Source organism: Aedes aegypti, chromosome 3 (assembly GCF_002204515.2).
Source record: "Aedes aegypti strain LVP_AGWG chromosome 3, AaegL5.0 Primary Assembly, whole genome shotgun sequence".
Taxonomy (NCBI): domain Eukaryota; kingdom Metazoa; phylum Arthropoda; class Insecta; order Diptera; family Culicidae; genus Aedes; species Aedes aegypti.
The window spans coordinates 259,713,426-259,738,342 of NC_035109.1; the positions used below are offsets into that span (position 1 = coordinate 259,713,426).

Here is a 24,917-nt window from a genome sequence, read left to right on the forward strand (position 1 = left end):
GCGATTTCGCAATTTCCACGCTAGGAAATGTGATCGATTCGATTTTCCGATTTCAGCCACACATCCGGCTCGAAGGACCAAAAACTGTAGCTCCAAGAGAGTGGACTGTATAATCGAATAGGGCTCAGCGTTAGCGAAATAAAAAACGACCGCACGCGTGAGCTTCTTAACAATGACTGCTTTATTTTCTGTTTCATACAGTGTTGGCAAATTTCATGGGAAGTTGAATCAAGGTTATGTAGTTTGGTAGGATAACACTGAATCAAATTTGCTTTAGCGATTATTATAGCGAGAACAAATGGAAATATTAAAAGAGATTAATAATTTGTGTAATAATCGCTTAGAATTTCGAAATATTCCAATCATTACAATTGTTAATATAAAATATGTTGTACTCATTAATGGAAGCTCCAAATAAGTAAAAATCCAAATAAAAACGTTTCAATTTTCTGTACCTTTTTAACTGTAAACTTGTTTTATATTCTTATGATAACAACAGCAAAAGTATTACAAATAAATTGAACCTGTATTTAAAACTGTTTTTCAAATGAATCATATCAAGTTTTGTTTATTTCTGAATTTCAATGTTTTGTTTTAGCCTAATTGTTGATGGAAACAAATAAAGGGTGGGGGGGTGCTTGATATGCTACGTATTTTTCATTTGTGACGAAATGCTACGACGGGGGATGGGGGTGTAAAAAATCAGTGAAAAAATGCTACGTCATGTATGGACGGCCCCTTAATTTAAAACAAAAAAGTAAATCAAAAATATGTTTGCAATGGGACTCCGATTGCATTCTCTCTTATGTCGAATTCGTTTTTGACCCAGGTTGGAACTGGCGCAACCCGTTCTGAATCACAGTTTCAACCCCAACCCGATTCAGGTTCGACCGAACTACAATTTGCTTCTTGACGTTTGTTTGTTTATGTGTTGATCACCGACCCAGTTCCTAAAAACGAAAACGACATTAATAAGTAAACCACAAGGCCACTAAACGTCAAAACAAAGCCATCACCCACATCACCCTAGTTTACATCAACAGAATGATCTTCGTAGCCGTAGCATTTAGTCGCATCGAGTCAAGGATTGTGGGTTCGATTCCCGCTACAGTCCAGAAAACTTTTCGTCAGGAACGTATTTCGACTGTGCCACTGAGCGTTGATGCTAGCCCGTTGTCTAGTGTGATGCTTCCTTTAAAGGACATAATCGTCCACTGGAAGCATTAACGTATCGGGGTCTTTTTTTTAACGACCTACGTTACCTATTAAAAGAAACAGTGTTGAACAGTACTACTTTCCAACACTAATAACTGTATTAGAAAGTGGGCTGTGAAATGGTGAGCCGACAACTAGGAAGGAGCGTCCAACATAGCTCTGGTCCTCACACCTCACCACACCACACCAAGCTGGTAGTGCAGCCCGGGCACTGCTATCCTTCTGACATCAGCTAGAGTGAAGAGGTGCGTCCCGAGTGTCTTTCCACCAAGGAGGTGCGGCTCAAACAGCGTCTGTTCTGGCATCCAGCGGCTGAGTATGAAATGCTGTATCACGTCAGCTACACCTAACGTGGCAGCCCCACCATCCTGATATAAGTATCGCGACCCTGTATCGAGAAGTAGCACTTTTCAGTACTTTTTTGAGAGTTAACAAATAAAAACCGCCGTGCTAAATGACGTTGGGTATAGGGCAATGGTGCTCATCTGGACCGCAAGATAATCCCAAGAATGCGGCCCGCGGAGCACTTTTGCACGAAAGAGAATTGAAAAGGTATTTTTTTAAAATTACTGCATAGTTTTATAAGCATTTAACATATTTATTCCAACTATAACTTTGAAGTAAACTAGAGACGATTGTTTGTTAGATTATACTGTTGGAAGCGGATTCTCTTTTCCCCGTTGGTTTCGCGTAAGTGTCTCTGCTTACGGCTCCCTTTTGGCCCTTCATACAACGGTATTTTGAATTCGAATTAATAATGAAAATCGACCTTGTTATCCAGTGGAGCCGCATGCAGAGCAAGACTAAAGCTAGGATGGGGAATATTTACATACGTTCAATGAAATCAAATTATTAGAATTAAAAATATATATATTATTCGAAGAATACAAAACGTACCTAATATTCAACAATATTTCGAGATTTACACTAGAAATGCATCACTCATTAGCAATTTTGGATTGTTACATTAGTCATGTTTAAGCACTTTTTAGATACGAGATTTTTTTTCCTATTTATTGAGTAAAAATAGCAAACACTATAAATACAAAACTTATGGACGAGGTCGATTCGAAACGGAAAAATGCTGTACAATCGTCTTAAATATAACGTTCTAATCTATAGAAATTTTTTCAACGTTCCACAGTAAACATTCCAAAAATGTCAACCCGTGGATACCGATTTTTCCACATTGATGCTCGGTTGGGAGCAAACATGCCGCGTTGATCATTTTTCGATGGAATATTACGCTATGGTGGTCTATCCGATCTATCGAATCAAACTGCACATAGATTCGATTCCAGTGAATTACACCTTCATGTTGATATTCGTAGAACTTGTCAATTTGCAGTCGACTGCTGTCTCTGTCAATGAAGAAATATATTTAATACGATGGTTTAGATAACGAACTGATCAGTACTTACCCAATCTGTTCCAAGATAGCTCCGTTGTTTCGAACAATGCGGTATAATTGATCGACTTTGCCGAAAGTTTGTTCAACAAGGGTATCTATATGAACAATTAGTCCCATTATGTGGGCTGTGCTGGGATATTGTGAGGACAGCAGATCGACTGCCGTTTTATTCATAGCACGTACTAGTTCTAAGTGTGATACCAGAAGACGAGTCGAGTCTACAAGATCACTTGGATTCTCCATCAACTCTATCCGAATAATTCGAGTGTCTTCTTGTTTGCTATACCAGCGACGAGAATTTTGGAGTTGAATTTTGAATCGAATACTGCGTAAAACTCGATGTCGTAAATAGAGGCGCATGTCGTGCTCATCTGTAGTATCTAAGAACCACCGATAGTTTTCCGTGCGAAGCTTGTTACAAATTAATGCCGTTACACTGGGTGTCGCAGGAAGGTCACATGGGCTACATTCTACAGATGGGGTATTATCGGCTTGTTGGCACCTGAGAAAATGCAAGAAAACAAAATACAAATGAATAACGATGACTAATGCAGTTTTATGATTTAGTACTCACATCAGGTAATTCTCACAGAGAAATCTTAGCGGAGGCAGCTCAGGAAGGTACGGTTTTTGTTTCTCCAAACACGGAAGAGGAAGCGGTTTCATAGGCCTATTCAACACTTCCAAAATTCGATCATCCAAGGGAATGATATGGACAGGCAAATCAGAAACTGAACTGAGTATTCGATCAAAATTTTGATTCCACGATTCTCGCACCAATTCTACGTTATCTCGTTTGACGACGGCCATGGTTCTTCTCTGTCGACAATTACAGTTCCCTTGGAAGCTGCAGCATGTTTTCTTGGCTTCGATAATCTGCTGGTTCAGTTCATACATTACTTCACTGGCGACGGTGGAGTTCATTACCAGTGATTCTCGAGTCCTTTTTATCCGTTCAGGAAGATCCTCCATGGTTAATCGCCTTTCCAGTGGGGGTGGAATGGAGTTCTGTCTTTCACAGTTATTGGCCACTGTGAGAGAATCGTCACTGATAACTATGCAGGAACTGTTTGTCGTCTGGTTGACGTGCAACGTTAGATTAACGTACTCCTCATAGTAGGTGTTGTCGAACTTCAATGTACTTCCACGATGGTTCTGTTCCGATGGCGGAGATCCAACAAACGATATGTTGGACTCGTTTGCTAGCATATCACTTTCTTCTATGATGAAAACAGATGGATCCGTTAAGATCGTTTGCCCAAATTTAGTTTGCTCTTCCTCGTCAACGTCTATAGTCACGCATTCCTCTTTGATTGTTACCCTTTCCACATCTGGGAGACTAGTTACATTACCGTCAGAACGTTTATCTTTATCGTCCGAATCATCACAGAGTATCACATCTTGATGGAAGGTAACACGTCTTAGCGATTTGTGTGCGGATGCGGATGCTTCTTCCGTTCTTTTCAGTGGAGTAGGTATTTTAGTTTTCCTTTTTTTCATCGGATAATCATCGGAGAGGGAAACGTTTAGGGGATCATTCTCATGCTCGATCAAAATCGATTTCGATATTCGGGACAACTGCCGTTTTTGAGTAGTCTGTTCAAGATCATCTACATCGATGAACTTGAGCGTTCGGCACTCTGCGGAGGTATTATCGAGGATCGTTGCTTCGACGAACTTCAACTTTCCTCGTTCTGAAAACCTTTTGGGCTGGACAGCTTCTTTTGTGACGTACACACAATCATCATGGTCATCGTTCTGCTCGTTCTCGGGATCATTATTTGCGTCATAAAACTCATCGTCACTAGAATCCACAATGGGTTCGTTTTTAATCACAATTTCATCGTCCGGATAAGGATCATGAATCTGCAAAAAAAACGCATGTTTTTAAGTATGGTCTTTGTCTTGTAAGCTAAATTAACCCCTTAACTCTTCTTGTTTCTTTGAGCACCATCACTTTTCGGCGCATATTGTACCAAAAGTGTTAATGTATTAGAATGATATTAAGGGCTCGTTTAGTATGTTTGCTGATCGAATAATTATTGTGCAATGATTATTTAACAATCAAATCACTATTGATTTACAATTACCATGAACTTAGGGAACTTCTAACAACTTATGTTCCCGAACTTCAAATATTTCTTACCATTTAAAATAATGGGCGTGGTGGACGAGGAGGGGTTAGAGGTACAACAAGGTCAAAATTGAACAGATGAAATTATTCGTAGAAACTCAGTCCTCTCGTTTCAAAAACCCAAGCTTGAACGTGTGTTCTTTGACAAGCGCTTTCTGTATAGTCTTGCGATTACAGGGGTAGTGCTTATATTTTCAAATGTTGGAGGCCATGATCTTATTATAAATTTTCTTATTTCCCTGTTATGTTCAGTCAAAGCTCTCATGTATTGAGCCTAGTCCGAAGATTATTTCGCTTTATTGGGAAATTGGGAAGCTTTCGAGAGTTTTCGTAACCTTTAAGGTTTAGTGTTCCACCAAGGCACTTCTTTACTAGAAGGAGATTGTTCCATAGGACAACTAGTGTGGAACGAATGGATTATTTTCACATTTACCTGTTGAGAAAACGACCCTAGTTTTTGAATAGTCTTTTTTTTTCATCTTTCGTAAATAAGTTTGAATTTAAGCACTGTGCATATTGTTCCCAGTTGTGTTTCCTAAGGTTTCGAAATGCAATACGCGGATAATCACCACCGCTCCACTGAAACATGATTATGATCGGACAAGGATGTTTCTTACCTCAGTCATTGGTGGATCAGGTTCACTCTGTTCGGGTTGCTCTTGAGATACGATTGGCGCGATTCCGGATTCATCCAAGTCCATCGACTGTCTATCAAAGATAGACCCCCGATTCTTGCGCACCGGTATCATGCTAGCCTTTTTGGGTGTTTCCTGTATGACAGAGACTGCCACCGGCGCAGGTTGAACAATAACTGGTTCCGTCACTTCCTTTAGCGTCAAACTGCAAACATCACCGGGCGGAGCTCCGATCACACCAATCGATCTCGCCGGTTGGCAGTTGGAAAGCTCCAGCCCAGAAATTTCGCTCAGATTGTCGACGGCGATGGTTTTCCTTATAGAAGCACAGGGATCTGTAATCGAGTAATTTGCAAACTCCGGCTGGGCAAGCTGCGGTGCCGTCTGAGATGTTGGGTTCGTTTTGTATGTTGGCATGGGAGCTGCACTTCTCAATACGCAGTCGTCCGGCAACTGCGGTACAGCAAATGAGAAGTCCTGCTTTGTTTGCTCTTGCAGAGCGTACGTCGGAGATGCCACGTTCAATGTCGATTCCGATTGTTCAGCTTTAATGGCAAATCTGACGGATTCTTCTGCAATGTTATCCGGGTGGACGATAGTACGGCGAGAAGGTGGTGATTTTTCTTGCAATGGCGTAAGACCGGAGGTATCCATTTCGAGGGATTGCTCCATGTCTTCCGGAATGAGTATGGTTTTACGATGTGGTTTGCATGCTTCGAATTGTTGATTGTGATGGTTGAAACTGGTAGTAGCTGTGGGAATGATACCTAAAACAAATATTGAAATATAGAAATTAGTGGCAGTCCATAAACAATATAGACTGTTGAGGGGTAAGGGTTCAACGTTAAAGTCTACGGTGGTCTACGGAGAGGCAGAGGAAGTCTACATAAATTTGATATTAATATCAAATGCAAGATTTTCACATCCGTCGTCGAGGCCAAGGAAGGGGCAAACAGTCAAAGTATAATCTGAAAAATCTCAGCACATTAAGGACATGGATAGGGTAATTTGCCCAAAATTCTGTTTCATAAAATAAATCTTCATTGATAATCGAAAACTCTATTTTACAGATATCATTGATGACGGTGAAAGCTTATAATATTCTCAAGCTGAACTAAATAAATAATTTGAAAATTTAACGATTATTACCGTATAAAGCACATTTTTACATGATGCATCAAAGAGTATCCATATAACTGGTCCCTTTATTTACCAAACGAATTTCATAGGCGTGAATTTTCAAGTATGGGATTAAAACAATTACATGTAGCAAGTATTTCAGTTCATCATGGATCTAGTTACATGATAGACGTCGATTTTTTTAGTAAAATTATATATTTTTGAGAATAACCTATACCGTATATAATAGAACAACACAAATAGTTGTTTGCCTATTATTACAGCATCTGTAAATCACATTAAAAAAATCGAAATATTAATTGTCATAGTAAATATAATTGATAGAAACATTTTTAATATTAATCATATACTGTTTTGTGACATTATTTTGAATCATTCATACACTTATTCTTTTAAACGAAATTTTCTGTTCGCGTCACTGTCTACTTTTTCACCTTTTTCTTATTAACCCTCTACTACTCAAATTTTTATTTTCGATCTAAATATCATTTTTAGTTATCTAAAATCGTTCTAAACACATTTTGGACAATGATTTATTTTTATTCGCAAATGTATTCTTATAATTTTTATTTTTTTTTTCGACTGGTTCGATGAAGAGTGCCAGAGAGTGACAGACATGACATTCTTCATGAAGCCGTATGCTTGTGGCCGGTACCCGACAGAACAGCGAGAGCCGAAGAAAAGCAAATCCACCGCATAAAGAAAAGGCAGCACGAAGAAAGTGTGGTAGCTGGCGCTCAAGAAAGCATGAACCGGAATGATATGCGGAGATTCTATGCAACGGTCAATGGTGCACGGCACAATACCGTACCAGTGCCCGCTATGTGCAATGATCGAGAAGGGAATTTGCTGACCGATAAAACGGCGGTGGCTGCCAGGTGGAAGGAGCACTTTCAGCAATTGTTGAACGGTGGAAATGGAAATGTAGGGAGGAACAGGATGGACATAGATGACGACGATCAGGCTGTGGACCCACCGACCATAGGAGAGGTTAAAAAGGCTATCAGCGAGCTGAAGAACTGTAAGGCCGCTGGGAAGGACAAGATCCCGGTCGAGCTTCTCAAGCACGGAAGCGAGCAGCTTTACCAGTCGATCCACCGAGCACTTCTGAAGGTATGGGAGGACGAAGAATTGCCCACCGGCTGGTTGGATGGCCTATCCGCCCTATCTACAAGAAAGGGCACAGACTGGAGTGTGCCAATTACAGAGGAATTACCCTGCTGAATTCGGCGTACAAAATTTTGTCGCGCATCCTGTTTAACAGACTGAGACCTCTCGAGAAGTCCTTCGTCGGCGAAAACCAAGCTGGTTTTCGTGAGGGCCGTTCGTCAACGGACCAGATGAACCTAATTGAAATCGATCGCAGATCAGCTGAAGAGACTTTCGTGCCTCTGAAGAGGGAGACAGTAAGGATAGGCCTGACAATTAATTCTTCCAAAACGAAGTACATGGTTGCAGGTAGAGATAGAGTCAGGCATTATGGTGTAAGTGCTGAGGTAGTGTTTGATGGGGATGTGTTTGAAGTTGTTGAAGAATTTGTTTACCTTGGAACACTTGTGACATGTGACAACGACGTTTCCCGCAAATTGAAAAGACACAGTCGTAGAACAGGTCCTTTTACGGACTACGTAATCAGCTTAGGTCCCGCAGCTTGCAAACGGAAACAAAATTCGCCCTGTATAAAACATTGATTCTTCCGGTGGATCTCTACGGGCACGAAGTGTGGACGTTGAAAGAATCAGACCGGAAAGCTCTCGGTGTTTTCGAGCGTAAAGTTCTGCGGACAATACTCGGTGGGAAACTCGAAAATGATGTGTGGCGCAGACGCATGAATTACGAGTTGTATCAAGTGTGCAAAGATGCGAATATTATCAAGCGTGTAAAATACGGGAGACTTCAGTGGGCTGATCATTTAGTGCGTATGTCGGAAGAAAGAATTGCGAAAATAATATTCAGCAGCGAACCAGGTAGAGGTCGGCGGCTTCGGGGAAGATCACGAATACGCTGGCTGTACGCAGTGGAAGAGGACCTGGCGACCCTAAACGTTCGGGACAATTATATAAGTCTCGCTCAAGACCGACGAAGATGGAGCTTTACAATACGCCCGGCAATGGCGTGACGCTACGGTGTAGCCATCAAGGTATCAAGGTAGGTAATTTTTATTTTTGAACATCCCTATCCTTTTTCATTTTTTTTTTTTTTTTTTTGAAGCCTCTTCTAGTTACTGATTTTTGGCAATAATAAATATTCAAATTTTTACGGTACTTTTAAAAATTTTAAATTTTTCATATTTTTCTGGAAATATTTTTATTTTCCGTGCAATTGACGAGAAAAACAGGTTTGAAATTATTTTAATACCACTAAGCTTTTGTTTTGTGATAGGTTGATTGTAGAAAAATATAAAAGGTACGATTTTTTATATTACACTTTAAATGAACCCCGGGCATTTATAGGTTATATAAGAATACAATTTATCAAACAATTTTCAAAAATGCAAAAAAGTTTCAAAAGTCATAAAAAACTTTTCTTATATGCGTCAAGCTTTAACATTAGCACTAAGCATTTCGCACAAATTCGTAGGTGGTAGTCCTAGACCATTGTATGAGGGATGCCTCCTTCCCGTCCGTTACCAAAGTCAGAAATTTGGGGCTAACCTTTAACTCTTAGACAAGATTGACGCATCGTCCTATAATCGAGAGCTGTCCTGGCCACGTCCTTGCGAAAGCTGGTGAATGGGGAAGGATGATTGATTGAACACCTACTTAAGAAAGATGCAGAGAACTGTATGACCTCTCATAGGTGTTACGGGATGTTGTGAAATGTTGATGGAAAGGATAGTGCCAAAGGATACGTTTGCACGCAGCGAACTGGACTATCGAATTCCATACATTTTGCCTTATGAAAGGTGGAACGATTATTACAATACGAACGCTTTATGTATCGTTCTAGCATCACCCTACATCAAGGCGTCGACAGGCGCGTGGTGTACGCACGAGCCTATCGATCGCAAGGTTCTTGGTTCGAATCCAGGTTGCCGCGAAAAATATTTTTGTTTCCAAATTTTGGTTTCATAAGTCAAATTTGTGAATTTCAACCCGATTTCTTGTGGCGAATTTTCATAAGGGGTGCTTATCGAATGTCCATTTGCCTGAGTGTGGTAGACGTTCTGGCCGACAATATTTACGCAATTTGATCATGCGCTGCTGATCAGAACAGACTCGCTTAGGGGCCATCCAAAAATGACGTCCGTCATTTAGGGGAGGGGGGGGGTCTACGAAAGTGTGACAGTGCATGCATTAGGTATTGGAAAAAGCGTGACAGAGGGGGGAGGGGGGTTCTAGAAAAACTAAATAATGATGGACGTCATATTTGAATCGTCCCTTAATGCCTTTTTCGAAACTCCTTTGCAATCCGTCGCTCCTCTAATAATGAACAATAGCGTGAGCCGTAACTTGGCACTACCCATCAAAATGCACGCACCGCATGTAGGAGTAAAATAACCACTCAGGCGCCCCTCGTACCGAAAAACAGAGTAAACCTTTCTTTATATTTTCTTGATAATTCGTGCTGATTGACCTGTAAACAAAAGCATTGTTTCAATAAAAGTTATTCCTTTCCTCTGAAAGCACGCGTCTCGAGTTTCTCTTGCTTTTCCGGTCGATTTGTCCTTCTTCGTATAATCCGCGGTACGCTGCAAGGTGCTCTGCCCACAGGTTATGGGCCCAGGGTTTCGGTTAAAGTGGACGGATATAAGGAAAACGTGCAACGTGAGAAGTGGAAAGATGGCCGACAACGTGAAAGTTACGTTTGCGAAATTGAACGGCAGTAATTATGTGTCGTGGAAATATCGGATGATGAAGTTTGGCACGTCATCACGGATCCGAAGCCGAAAGAAGTTGACGATGCGTTCCACCAGTGGCAGAAGGATGATAGGAAGGCCCGCATCATCATCGCTTTATTCGTGGAGGACAGCCAGCTCCGTTTTGTTAAAAATGCGACTACGGCGAGGGAAATGTGGCATAACCTCAAAACTTACCATGAGAAGGCGACCATCGGCTACCAGGCCCTGCTGTTGCAGCAGCTATGTGCATTGAACCTAAGCGAGGGTGGCGATGTGGAGCGGCACATTGAAGAAATTGAATGCCTTTACGAACGACTGGATAATGCCGGGGTGGAATTGAGCGAGTTGCTGCGAATCATTATGATGTTGCGTAGTTTGCCACCCTCTTTCGACAGTTTCGTCACTTCTTTGGAAAACCGCCCGCAAGAGGATTTGACGATGGATTTGGTTGTGGCTCGAATGCGGGATGAATGTCAGAAGCGGGCGAGCCAGTCGGAAGCCAGCGGAAACAACGAACGAGCTTTGAAAACAGAAGTTAAGCCGAAATACGATAAACGAAAGTGCTTCTTCTGTAACATGCCAGGCCATATGCGAAAGAACTGTCGAAAGTTTCTGGCTGCGAAGAAAAATGAAAACACCGATCAGTCTGCATCTAAATCCAGCGAGCAGCAAGCGAAACAGGTTCATGCGGAACGGAAATCGAAGCCGAATGCATCGGCAAGCTCGAGCACGGTACAGGGTGCTTCATTGCCGGAGGAGCGATTACTGGTGCCTGGATAGTGGCTACATATGCCACATGACCAACGACCGTGAGTTTTTTAACGAGTTTAAAAGAGATGTCGTAGTCGAGGTGACACTTGCAGATAGGGTTACCATATTTGCTCTCACCGGAAAGAGTACATTTTTTCAACTCTGGAAAAGAGTACTTAAGAGTACGTTTATCCTTTAAGCTTAACTTTATTGATGAGGGTGGAAATATTTAATAATTACGTCTTTTTTACCGAAATAAAGCAAACAAATGTCAGATTCACCTTCACAGCCAATTTTCCCACATTCACAGTTAAGTTTGTCTTACCTTTTTATTAAAGATTTCACGTAATTTAATCTTAATTTCATTCGCTAATCCTATAATGTGCTGTCACTGATTCTGAGTGAATTGTATATTTTTTATAATGACGCATATCTATTTTAGTACTTAGCAAGGTGGCTCCTTACCAAATGTAGAACAATATTTGTTTGTACAGAAAACTAGAACTAGGAAGAACGAATTTTGAAACCTTGGATCTGAAAAGAATCTAAAGCATTGTTATTCATTTAAGTGTTTCTAAAGAATTGTTCAAGCATATAAAAAATGCAAGCTGGATTAATTTAATAGTTTATTTTCATGTTTAAGACACTATATTTTAAAGTTAAACCCTTCCATTCCCACAACTTTGTTCAGCACCATTGATTAACGACCTATCTAGTAAAAGTGCATGAATAAAAGCTGTTCCAAATCGTTCGAATCCAATTCAAAAATTAATAATAAGCCATAAACTAAAAATCAATACCTAGTTAGTTAATTGCTTATCAATAGGTAGTTTTACCGCTAGGTCACTTATTTCTATATTTAGTGAGCTTATATGAGCTTATTATTTTTTAGCTAATCGTTCCAATTCGATTAAGCTATTATTTAACGAAAATCGTTGGATATCTTGTTTTCGTAGACAACATCTGGATTTTCCAAAAGGTTATTTGATTTGTTCGGTGATCGTCAATAATTACTAGAAAAGAGTACACTTGAGCTCATTAAGCAAAAAGAATAGTACACACATTTTTGAGACAAAAAAGAGTACATGTACTCTAAAAAGAGTACGTCTGGTAACCCTACTTGCAGATGGTACCACAACGAAGTCGGCTGGATGTGGCAACGGTGTGCTGTTTGGTGTGAATGGTGAAGGAAATCGCATTGCAATCAGACTGGAGAATGTCTTGTTCGTGCCGTCGCTTGAGGGTGGATTAATTTCAGTTCGAAAACTGGCTTTAAAAGGATTGGCCGTTGTGTTCAAGGTAAATTGCTGCGAGATCCGAACGGCCGATGGAGTGGTGATTGCGGTAGGCGATACGGTTGGCAACCAGTATATACTCAAAACGGCAGAGCAGTGCAAGGCGGTCATGATTGAAAATCACAGCGATCGGTGTCAACACACCCGGCACAGGAGATTTGGCCATCGAGATCCCAGTGTTATGAGCGTTATCAAACCAAAATATTTGGCCAATGGATTGGATATTGAGGACTGTGGCCAGCAGCTTCTGTGCGAGTGTTGTCTTCAAGGAAAGTTGGCACGGAGTCCGTTTCCGCCAATCGTAGAGCGTAGTTCCCAGCAGCCTTTGGATTTAATCCATAGCGATCTGTGTGGGCCGATGGAACACTCAACAACGAGCGGCAAAGTATCTGATGACCGTAATCGATGATTTTAGCAGATTTTGTGTGGTGCATCTCCTCAAATCTAAGGCTGAGGCAGCGGCTAAGATGCGTGAGTATGTTCGCTGGACTGAAAACATTTTCGGTCGGAAGCCTCGGGTCATCAGGTCGGATGGCGGAGGTGAGTTCACCGGACACGAATTGTTGAGCTTTTATAAGGCGGAAGGTATTGAAACACAGCTTACCGTTCCCTACTCCCCCCAACAGAATGGGGTAGCAGATCGGAAAAATCGTTCTCTCCAAGAGATGGCCAATTGCATGCTTTTGGACGCCGATTTACCAAAACGCTATTGGGGTGAGGCGGTGCTTACCGCGGCATATATTCAAAATCGGCTACCTTCCCGTGTCGTTGAACGTACCCCATACGAGATGTGGACCGGAACGAAACCAGATCTAACTCGGTTCCGGGTGTGATGCATACGTATGCATTCCGGACAACAAAAGGAAGAAGTTCTATGCGAAAGCTCAGAAGCTAGTATTCGTATCACCATAAAGGATTCCGCTTTCTTGATCGTGCGACGGATCGAGTCGTGATTTGTCGCGATGCTCGCTTTATTGAATTGGCTAATGGATCGGAGCTAACGGAAGATGAAGATCGGCAGCAAGTGGTCGTTGATCAGGAAGAAGCTGTTGATGGTGATTGTGAAGTAACGATGAGTGGTGGTGAAAATGAAACGGAAGTAATTGAAGAAGAAGCCATCGGTGAAGAATCAGTGTTTGAAGATGCTGACAATACGGACGAAAGTGACTTTCTGAGATTTGAAGAGAATGAACTAGAAGAAGAAAATCTCGAAAATGAACAGTGCTTGAGAAGATCTGATCGACAAACTTGTGGAGTTCTACCGAAACATTTTGAGAACTATGAATCACAATGAAGAGCCGGACGATTTCCGGCAGGCCTTGGCCTTACCCGATTGGAATAGTGCGATGAGAGATGGACTAAAAGCTCATGAACTTAACGAGACATGTTTGCCGATTGGGAAGAAAGTGATTGGAGCCAAATGGGTTTTTAAACTCAATCGAGACGAAACGGGAAAAGTGATCAAGCATAAGGCTCGAATTGTAGTCCAAGGCTACACACAGCGTTTCGGTGTAGATTTCACCGATGTATTTGCTCCGGTGACGCGGCAAAGAACATTGCGTGCGCTACTAGCTGTTTTCGGAAAGCAAAAATTAATCCTGAAGCAATATGACGTCAAAACTGCTTATTTGAACGGGACCGTGGACGAAGAGCTGTACATGCGACAGCCACCGGGCTTCGAGGTAAATGGGCAGGAGGAGCTTGTGTGCAGACTCAAGAAGAGTATATACGGTCTGCGTCAATCAGCGAGGTGCTGGAATAAAGCGCTGGATGGCGTGCTTCGTGACCTTCGGTTCCAGCAGACGGAGCTGATCCATCACCGTTTATCTTCTGGTGTATGTAGATGACCTTATCATCGGATGTATGAACGAAGACGAAATCAATCGTGTATACTATGCGCTACGTGACAAGTTCGACATAACCGATCTTGGGCCAGTCAGATTTTTTCTGGGTTTTGAAATAGAGCGAGATGAAGGTTCGTTGCGGCTCACTTCGAACATCGAACAGTTGGTAGACAAGTTCGGAATGCGGAATTCAGCACCGGTCAAGACCCCAATGAACCCGGGGTATGTTACCGATAATTGTGACAGCAAGCAGTTCTCGGATACTACACGCTATCGCAGCCTAGTTGGAGCCTTGCTCTATCTGGCTGTCAACACTCGTTCGGATGTAGCCAAGCCATCAGCGTAGGACTATTGGGAAGGAAGGTGAGTAATCCAAATCAAAGTGACTGGGCAGCCGCTAAACGAATTCTCCAGTATCTCAACGCGACGAAACACTGGAAGCTGAAATTTGGACCAGGGCTGGCCTGGAAGTTGATCGGCTACTCCGATTCCGATTGGGCCGGTGACCAACGAACAAGAAAGTCCACAACTGGAATAGTATTTTTCTTTGGTGGAGGACCCATTAGCTGGATCAGCAGAAGTCAGGAGTGCGTTGCGCTCTCCTAGTTAGAAGCTGAGTAGAAACAACGCTAACCGTTGCGTGCATGGAAGCTATTTGGATTAGACGTTTGCTGAAGGAGTTAAGAGAGCCTCAAGATGGAGCGACAACCCTTTTTGAGGATAACCAGGGGTATATTTGTTTCGCGAAGGTCAAGCGGTCGAGTGAAGCACATCGAAACCGAAGGACATTTCATCCGGGAGTTATGTGAACGCAAGATCATTGTACTAACGTACTGCCCTACAGCTGATATGGTCGCCGACGCGTTGACGAAACCCTTGGGACCAACGTTGCATAACCGATTCGTAGAACGGATTGGGCTTGTGCCTCAGTAGTAATTTTAGGAGGAGTGTAGGAATAAAACCCAAACTTTGCAGCAGATGACGCCAGTGCAAATATCTCAGTAGCCCGACCACTTAGAAAAATAGCGTCTTCGACAGAGACGGTCAGTAGCTCTAATGATCTCTTTGTTTAAGGCTAAGTAGCCCGTCATTCGTTTTGGCAACAATGATGACTTTTCAGCTTGCATTTCAAAGTGATAAAACTCAGTATTGATAGTTTATATAGACTTGAAAATGTATCACTGTACGCGCTAACATGCATAAGGTTTGCTGATACTTTTTCAGCTGTTTCAGTGCAAAACCAACTGATTTTCTTTGATTCGAAATCGTGAGATTAGTTAGCAACAATCATCAACGACGCATACAAATTTCAATGACGGCCTACTTCGCCTTAATCCTAAAGTTCGACATTGGCTAAAATAATGACAGCCGTTGAGCTACTGATCAACTTTGTCGAAAACGCCATCTTTCTAAAAGGTCATGCTCCTGAAGTATCCAAAAATCAAAATTTAATGCTCACTAGCGCATCCTGATGGTCAAATCATGTATTTCTTGTCTCATATAATGATAGGCCTTGAGCTACTTCACTACTTTGCCGAAGACGCTACCTTTGTATGTGGTCAGGCTCATGAGATATCTTCAAAACACAAGTTTCATGATCACTAGCGCCGCCTAGTGGCAAAATATTGAATCAACTAGCTCGAATAACGATAGTTTTTAACTTACTGAAAAAAAATTGCCGAAGACGCCATGCTTCTAAATGGTCAGAAAATATGTACCGAGGCATTCGGGTAATTTATGTTTTGCATATTAATTTTAAAATAACTTTCATTTTTTCTGGTAATGCAACCTCAAACAGCTTAATTATAATCAGGCTTCCGAATTCTCACTCACTCTCACTATAATGGATTTATCCCTCACAGCAATTTTCAGCGATTAGCTGCCTTGCGATTTTATCCGTCCACAAAACAAAGCGAAAATAGATAATTGCACATTTCCGCAGCTATGAGAAGTTTGTTTTCTCTTTCTCCGATCCATGGAGAACTTTTCCTGTATGCATCGCCACAAGCAGCAGTTGCTTTTATGCACCAAATTAACCACTCCTTTCGTCAAGTTGGTGTGGTAGTATGGTTAGCGTGCACGCATCGCGGTTGTTTTTAGCAATGTTCTAGGTTCGAATCCCGTCGCCGGCACTAGTTTTTGTTTATCCACATAGTGATAATTCTCGGGAGCTGTTGGTGAGCGAAAATATGGAGTGGAGTGATTTTCGGTTATCAACCATCGTAGCTCCAGGGAAAATTAGTGTGAGCGATAAAAGATGTTCACGTGAGGAAGCGAAAAAAGCATTCTCCTTACGTGCGAAAAATCGTAGATTTAGCATCATTTGATACGAAAATTCAGAATCCTGATTATAATCTATTATATCATCGAACAGCACTTTGGTTTCAAACATAGTACAGAAAATGGAAAATGTTTGCCTCTGTTTCTTTTTATTTTTGAACATCCCTATCCTTTTTCATTTTTTCTTGAAGCCTCTTCTGGTTACTGATTTTTGGCAATAATAAAAATTTAAGTTTTCAGGATACTTTTAAAAATATGAAATTTTTAATTTTTTTTGTGATATTTTTTTATTTTCCGTGTAATTAACGGAAAAACAGGTTTAAAATTATTTTAATACCACCAAGCTCTTCTTCTGTAATAGGTTGATCGTAAAAAAATATAAAAGGTTCGCATTTTTATATTACACGTTAAATGAACCCCAGTCATTTGTAGGTTATATAGGAATACAATTTTTCAAACAATTTTCAAAAATAGAAAAAAGTTTCAAAAGTCATAAAAAACTTGTCTGATATGCATGTTATGAGTCAGGGTTAAAGCCACAAATAAAATCATTTTGATTTCTGAGCTACGAAAAAATACACAAAATTCCAAAGTGTATCCCGTCTAAAGGCGGGGTTGGGTATTAGAGGGTTAATCAGAATAAGAGTGTGGTCCACGAATGTAATCCCTGGTGACACACAGTGATCGGCGCCAAACAGTGGATGGTGTGTGTCTGTCTTTTTTTCTTTCGTGGCTCGTTATATTCTACGAACGATAAATGTCATGCATGTCGTGTGAATGCAGACGGATAAATGGGTTTGAATGTGTGTCAATGATCGTTAAATGTTCTGGACACTATGGATTGTTATGGATTTCAGCATGATTTTGGACTCAAATTTTTTTTTTTTGTTGAAACGGCTTAGAGTCCGGGCATGGAAGACAACTCAAGGTTCGGTCATTTGAAACTACTTGGTCAACAAAATTTATGCTTACCGTTCTTACTTTGCTCAGCCCATTGACGGTTCATCGAAACGTTAGGTTCAGCGCACACACTTCCGTTGGCATCTTGATTGTCATCATCGTTGTCTATCATCGCCCCAACGGTCAGCTCCATATTTGGATGATTACGGAACGTTTGGCCAAGATTCAAAGATTTGACCAATGTCCGCTGTGGTGCTTGAATAATCGATTGGTCATTCGAGTGAATCGCCGTTCGCTCCATATCCTGTTCCGCGTTGACCGTTTGGCGAAGTTGTAGAACATCTGCAGTTGGCATATTCGGTGATTGAACACAGTTTTGTTTTTGAGTAACGCAAATTTCTTGCAGGGCAAGCGTTGTTTCATCCATGGGATCCCTCTCATAGGTCGTGTGGCGGACGGTTGAAAACTCCTGGTATGTCCCTGGAATCGTTATGTTAGACTGTTTGATGAGTTCTGACACTGGAACAGTTTCATCTATCGTCTGTTCTGCAATTAACGTTCGGCGGGAAGTGTTTGTCGGAGAATGGATAATACTGCCTCGCAGTGGTAGCTCTGAGTTCTGTGGCGGAGTAACGTACCGCGTTTCATCCATTTCCACTTGCTGATATATTGTTTGTCTCGGAACCGATGGACCGTTCATTTCTGTGCACAATCTAGATCTCTCTAAGAGGATAGTTTCTAACTTGGCCGTAGGGGAAGCGCTTTCATTCATTTTATTAATGGCATAACTGGTATGTCGCGAATCTACAGCATTATTACCGAAGAATTTTGATTGACTTTGATGATTTTGAGATTGCCTGATAGATTCGTTGATGTGAGAGTCTTCAATCATCCCATTTCGATTAGTTTCATCCATGTTCATTTCGGTCAGAACACTTTGTCGATTTTGCAGGGCAGTGCAGTCTTTTTGTTCCATTATTCTAGCAAACGAATTAGTTTCTCGAGCAAAGCTCTTCGGTGATGGAAGCGCAGTATAACTATCATCCTGAAGAATTTTGGTCTCTTCCATAGGCAATTCGTGATGGCTAGTAAGCCGCGATTTTTGGAAAACTACATCAGATACGCTTCTAGATTTACGTAGATTCTCCGGAACAACTCCCGTTTCTTCCGTATGGGTTTCAGACAGGAGTTGCGGTTCTTGCTGCAGCTCTACGTGCCTGTCGATCAATGTTTCATCCATACTTTGGCGCCCTGTGATAGTTTGTCGTGTCTTCGTGCCACCCAAAGTCCTCCGTTGTGGTATTTCTTGCGTCACTTGCTGTAATTCCACTTGCCTATCGACCAACGTTTGGTCCATACTTTCGCGGCCAATGATAGTTTGGCGGAATTTCTGACGTGGTACCTCCGGTAAAACCGATTTTCGAGAGCAGCTAGACTGATCCATATCGATGTTATAATTGATGGTTGCGCGATGCTTTCCCGTATCTACTGGAGCCGTTGAGACGATGGACGATCGGCTAGAAGTTTCATCTACCGGGCGATTACCGTCAGCAGTCCTTCTTGGATTGAGATTCCCAATCGGAGATGGAATTCGAGATTGATCCATTTCGCCTAATAGATAATTGCTTTTGCGCGCACTGTGTGGCTTATCTGAATTCAACACTTCGGAACAAGCGCCTTCTGATTTGGTTCGTTCGATTGTTCTACGTGCTTGTCCGTACATTCTTAGATCTTCCAGTGACCCAGAACGCGGTTCCAAGCGCGTTTGTTCCAATTGGTCATTGAAGAAAATTGTGCCTCTTGATTTTTGTGGATCCAACAAAGGTTGAGGATCGAATGGTTTGTTCGTGGAAATTGTCTCCCGTTTATTAAATGACTGAGGACTGTCCATCGAAACATCAAGATTGTGATGATCTGTTCTGCGAGTTGTCAATCCAATCTTTTTGGTTGATGTTTCCTTTTGTAATTGACACACAGTTTCATCCATATCCTGAACAGTAGCCGTGGTCAGCCTTGGTTTCGATTCTACAACTAAATCTCTCGATTGAGACTGGTCCATTTCATCCAACACAAAATTGGTCATCCGAGATTTTTTCGATTGATTAACACGACTACCTAGATCAGGAGATACGCATTCCATAGCATCATTTTGCTGAATGGTTTTACGCGATTTACCAGTGCTTCTGAGATCTTCAAGAGACTCAGCACGAGTTTGATCCAGGGCTTCATTGTAGTAAATTGTCGCTCGAGGCGGATTGTTAGGTTCTTCTGGTTGATTTACTGACTCGTCGATCTTCGCATTGGTGAAAATTGTACCTCGTTTGTAATCCGGCGTGTTCTCCGCAGATTTTTCAACCGAAACATCCAGGTTTTGAAAATTAGTTTTTCTGGATGGGATATTTTCAGAACTATTGCAATCATTTAACAATTCCTTGTCAAGAGAGATATCAGCAGCCCCATTTACTGTTCTGCGTTTGGGTTCCATCTGTGGTTCAGGCGAATCAATGACTATCGTACTGATCCGATCCTCATTTGTAGCTACTTTTCCGGACTCAGATACAGGCTTCATCGCACCAAATTCCAGTTTCAAATTTCTCGGAGGCATTCGGTGAACTTTGGGACGACTAGTTTCATTGTTCGTGGTCAACTCCAAACCGATACTGTTTTCACCGAAGATCAACTCCGGCAAGTCCAACTTGATTGGTTCAACCATAAACAAGTTATTCTGGTCTCGTTTGACTGAACGGTCAACAACGGGAGATTGTTCCATATTCGAATTGTAAACCGTTTTTCTCATTGTTGATTTTGGAGGAGTCTTCACCTCAATCTGCGGAACTCCAAGGAGGTTATCTTCCACAATCTTCTCATCATGAAGAATAGTTTGCCTGTTCGTACTTTGGTTGGGTTTTCTAGGTGATGGTTCATGAGATGGACCGGCTCTCAGGAGCAAACTATCCGGTTCTGGTTCGATACTTTCGATCGGCACTGTCTTCAGAATCGTATCGCGCTGTTTAGGTTTCCTTCGATGTCCAGAGACTGAGACAATTTCCCCAGGTGACTGGCAGTCGCTCTCGTCCATCGGAGCGGAGCTTGGGACGAAAGACGGTCGGGCTCTTGTCAGAGCGTTGGTCGGAATGTGAACATCGCTAATCGTCGCATCATCCGCTAGTTCCATCATATTCACAGAGATATCCATAGGTTCATCCGTGTAATTTTCCTAAAAAAGAGAACAAAATACATCATAAGATGATGTTGATTTACATTTTGAAAATGGAAGTGATTCGACGTTATAATTTATTATTGACATTGAATTGATGGAACACTGACTTTTGGAAAGAAGTTTTTTCCAGCATTTTTACAGTAGGCTTCTTCGATAGGTACCTAAACATGGTCTATCCCTGAGAGAGACTCGCGAAGAGGAAAAATATCAACGTCATATGCAGCCCAGATTCCCCTCTCACGAAACGTCAAATGCAGCCCACCGTTTTTATGGCTGAAAAAGTGAAAAGTATTGTATTTAAAGTAAATTGTTATTAAAAACCTCAGTCAGCGGAGCAGTTTTTTCCAAAGTTGCTGATAAATCTAAGCGGAAGATTAATTATTTCTAATGTCTGTTACGTTTGCTGGCATGAAATTACACTCAAACGGCTATTTATGATTCGATGTGATGCAAACTCAATCATTTTTTGCTGAGAGGTTCATGTGAAGGTTTGAACGGCTTGCGCATAATTGTTATAAACACAAAGTGGAATAGGCCTTTTCATGTGACAGGTCCGTCTATGCATTTATTTACATCGGTGGAGGACCGGTGCATACACGAGGCTGTCATTTTCATAGAAGAACTGTCAAAGAGCTCCCCGATCAGCTGTTTTGGAACGTCATGTGAATAGGCCTATAAGAAAAAAACTCAGCAATCACAGAAAAAGAAGACCGTCTTCGCGAGTCTCGTCTCAGGTCTATCCCAAGGTATCCAGCGTAGCGCAATCAGTGAGTGGAATACAATTAACAGTGTCGTCGCGCCAGTGAAAGAAACTGAATATTCAAAAGGTTTATGCCTGTACTTTTTTGCCGCTGGCGCCAACGGTTAGCGTTTAAGATATTGTATTCATTTTGTTCTATGTCCGAGACAGTGCTGGTAAATTTCAAAAAATTGGAAAAATATTAATATAAGCAATAAGAGTCATAGGTCATATGGAAAAACAACTTCTTATGCAAAATAAACAAGAGCAATTCTTCCAAAATCAATTAAAAAAAATGTAGTAGATAATTTATATTTTAAAAATTAGAAGAAAATGTTCACTTACTTTGACTTTGGTGACGTCCATAGCTTCTGCCTCCATTATTCGGGTGTTCTCCAGCGAGGTGGTCTTCGAACCGGGTCCCAACATTTTCGCCACCGTCTGCGTGATTGCCAATGTCGTATCGATGTCCTCTCCTCCTCCGCCATCCGAAAGCCGCGGATCGAACACCGTCGAAATCTTACCCTGCTGAAGCATCTTCAGTTTCAGCGCAGCAGCTGGATGCGAGTTCCACGCCTCCGATATTTCGAATTGACTATTGCCGAATGTCAACCGCTGTCCAAAGGGTTCCGTTGCGGCAACGTGCGAACTCCAGCCAGCGGACAAATCGGCATTCACTGCAGTCGAACGCATATTGGCAGCCATTGATGGACGTGGCTCTGTCTGAATGGACTTGTTTCTCCATTGATTGTTGGCGCTGGATGTCTGGAACAGTATTTTAGATGATAGCGATTCTTGGGGTGCTGGCTGATTCCCTTGAGGTCCGAAGAAATTGATCTCCGAGTCATTCGGCGATTGCACTGAACGGGTTTCATTCACAATCGTAACGAACATGTTCTGTTTGGGATGATGGTAGAGAACTTTCTTCGGAGAACTTATGTTTCCAGCCGATTTCACAGGACTTATGTCCATTGCATTGGAATCTTCGCACACTTCCAGTTGTTTCTGGCGCAGAACTGGCCTCGGTAGAGAAATAGGATCTTGGGTCAGTCTGTCAGTTGTATTAAGAACTGAGTTTTCTGCTTTTATTCGTCGCCTTTCTTCTTCACTGACCGATATCGACAAGTTCCAAATGCTGCTACTATCGCCAAAACTGGCCCTCAATTCCCCAGCGGACAAACGGTTCTCTTTGTTACTCGTCGGACATTCGCCGGTTTTTGCAGGGCATTCCACCTTCGATGCTTCTTTTAGGGCACTGACATCAGCCGCAGCAATACATGGTGGTGTGCCATCTGCAGATAGTTCATATGAATTGCACCAAATCGTTGCCGTTTCCTCGGAAGCGAAGAATTCTCTGCAAAAAATCCAAAGTCAAAGCAAATCACATTTCAGATAAACGCATATCTTACTGTTCTCACATCATGTTTGTTAAAAATTATATCACCGCGAGAAATGGTTGTCGAAACCGGGTCATTGCCGAAACATCTATTTTTGTAGTTTTCTGGGATTGCCATAAAAGCAGAAGCGAAACAAGGATCGGACTGGAGCTCCGTTACATGGTCAAATATCACAGGGTGTCGACTCAATTTTCAAAATAAAATTCCCTGACTTTCCCTGACCTTCCAGTCGTTTCCCAGAAAAATTCCAGACCATGCTGATTTGTTGATTTGGTATGTTTTAGATCAGTGATTCCCAAAGTGGGGGAATTCGCCCCCTGGGGGCGATTTTTATGCTCAAGGGGGCGAAAATTTGTTGAACTTAATTTGGGGGGTGAAAAAGCTAACACGAAAGCATATTAGAATAATTACTCATAGCCTTTGGAGGACACACATCTGAAGGTTCAATTCCAAACTTAACTAATCCCAGGACTATTTTAGATCGTTATATCTCTAATCATGGTCATTTTGAAATTATGATAGACAACACTTGATGATATATGAATTTTAAGAATGGTCGGTATTTGAGATTTTCACTAGGTTGGGATGATAACAATTAAAACACACAACATATTTTGAATGTACAAACCATATCTGAGAATTGTTATATATTTTTTTGCAAATGCCCAATGTATATTGGTATCCACATTTATTCGGAAAAAAATCTACGGTACCCGTTGTGCAGTCTCGGTTGCATTTATTTTTATCATATTTTATGGCACAAATCATATAAGAAACAAATTTTGAAAAATTTAGCAAATAAAAAATTTAAACATAGATTCAGAAAAATGTCAGAGATGCGAATCAGATTTCAGAACGCCCAAAAAATTTTGAGTTTTTCTTGGTGTACCCTTTTGAAATATTGCATTGAAGAAAAACATTCTGGTTTTGCATATAGTTTTTCAGGGTTTTTGGATTGAATAAAATAGCGTTCATAAACGCGCCAACTGGTGACGTGTTTTGGGGGATGAGAGGAGCGAGACCTTCCAAAAACGCTGTTCTGGCAGCACGGGTGAATACGTACTGCAGAATCCGAACGAGAGTGAGGCATACAACAAGGGTTGAATGCCGTGACAATGGCTATTGTTAACGGCATAAGATTGATGGAATGTGCGCCACGATAGTTTAGCTTTTATTAATTCTGCGTTCATCAGTTATATTACGATTGTTAATTGCTCTAAATGTGGACTTTTTCTTCAAAGCTGCTAATCAAGTGAATTACACATTATATATTATCGGTAAGAAACCGATGAACAAAATAGGTCATTATGCTAAATTGTCCTATCTAACTTTCAGGCATAAAGGTTTTCTAATTATTGCTAAATGGTTTATAATCAATGAATTTTTCCAGCTTTGAGCTGCGCCAAACTAACGCTGCTGAGAGATTTTTTCCTGCCCTAACAAACTCACCATCAGCGTCCTTCGGAATTGGAAGTGGATCGGAGACAGCAAGAGGATCCAGTCAATCCAGAAATAGTTCCGAATCTTCGGACCCACGGTGACAATATCGCTATCAACCATAACCAGTCTGACGGTAATCGTTTCAGACATTCCTATGATACAGCTAGATCCAATGCTAGCCAGTCACCGTCGTTGCATGAGATGGCGGGTGTGGCGGTTCAACCTGTTTCACATGGGGCGGGGCCGAATAGTGAACAGATAGCTGCGAGACAGATCTGGCCTAAGAAGCTACCCGTATTCTCGGGTGACCCTGAAGAGTGGCCGATTTTCGTCCACAGCTTCGAGTCAGCCAACGTCGCATGTGGTTTTTCAGACGTTGAAAACATCATTCGTCTGCGGGAGTGTCTGCGTGGCCCAGCGCGAGATGCTGTCGTTACAAAACTGATGTTTCCCCAGAGCGTGAAAGCGATAATGGAAACGCTGCGGCGATTGTACGGAAGACCTGAGCTCCTAGTGAAGAATTTGCTTAACAAAGTGCGGCGAGCAGAAGCACCGAAACCAGAACGTTTGGAATCGTTGATCAACTTTGGGTTAACGGTACAACAGCTGTGTGATCATTTAGAGGCCGCGAACCTCAAAGGCCACCTGTCCAATCCCACGCTACTTAGTGAGCTAG

The 24,917-nt window shown here is 41.7% G+C and overlaps 1 protein-coding gene across 1 annotated transcript in view; it reads right to left on the reverse strand.

The window, feature by feature from the left end:
• Window positions 1–2,208: 2,208 nt before the first annotated feature.
• The window catches only part of LOC5567511, a 46,347-nt gene continuing 23,638 nt past the window's right edge, over window positions 2,209–24,917 (reverse strand). Inside the window, exons 3-8 of the mRNA XM_021849434.1 lie at window positions 21,750–22,758; window positions 17,518–20,662; window positions 5,378–6,162; window positions 3,201–4,492; window positions 2,637–3,128; window positions 2,209–2,576 (exon numbers count right to left, since the gene is read on the reverse strand). Of these exons, the coding sequence (XP_021705126.1) occupies window positions 2,327–2,576; window positions 2,637–3,128; window positions 3,201–4,492; window positions 5,378–6,162; window positions 17,518–20,662; window positions 21,750–22,758 (6,973 nt within the window). The 3' untranslated portion in view covers window positions 2,209–2,326. The remainder of the gene's footprint in view (window positions 2,577–2,636; window positions 3,129–3,200; window positions 4,493–5,377; window positions 6,163–17,517; window positions 20,663–21,749; window positions 22,759–24,917) is intronic.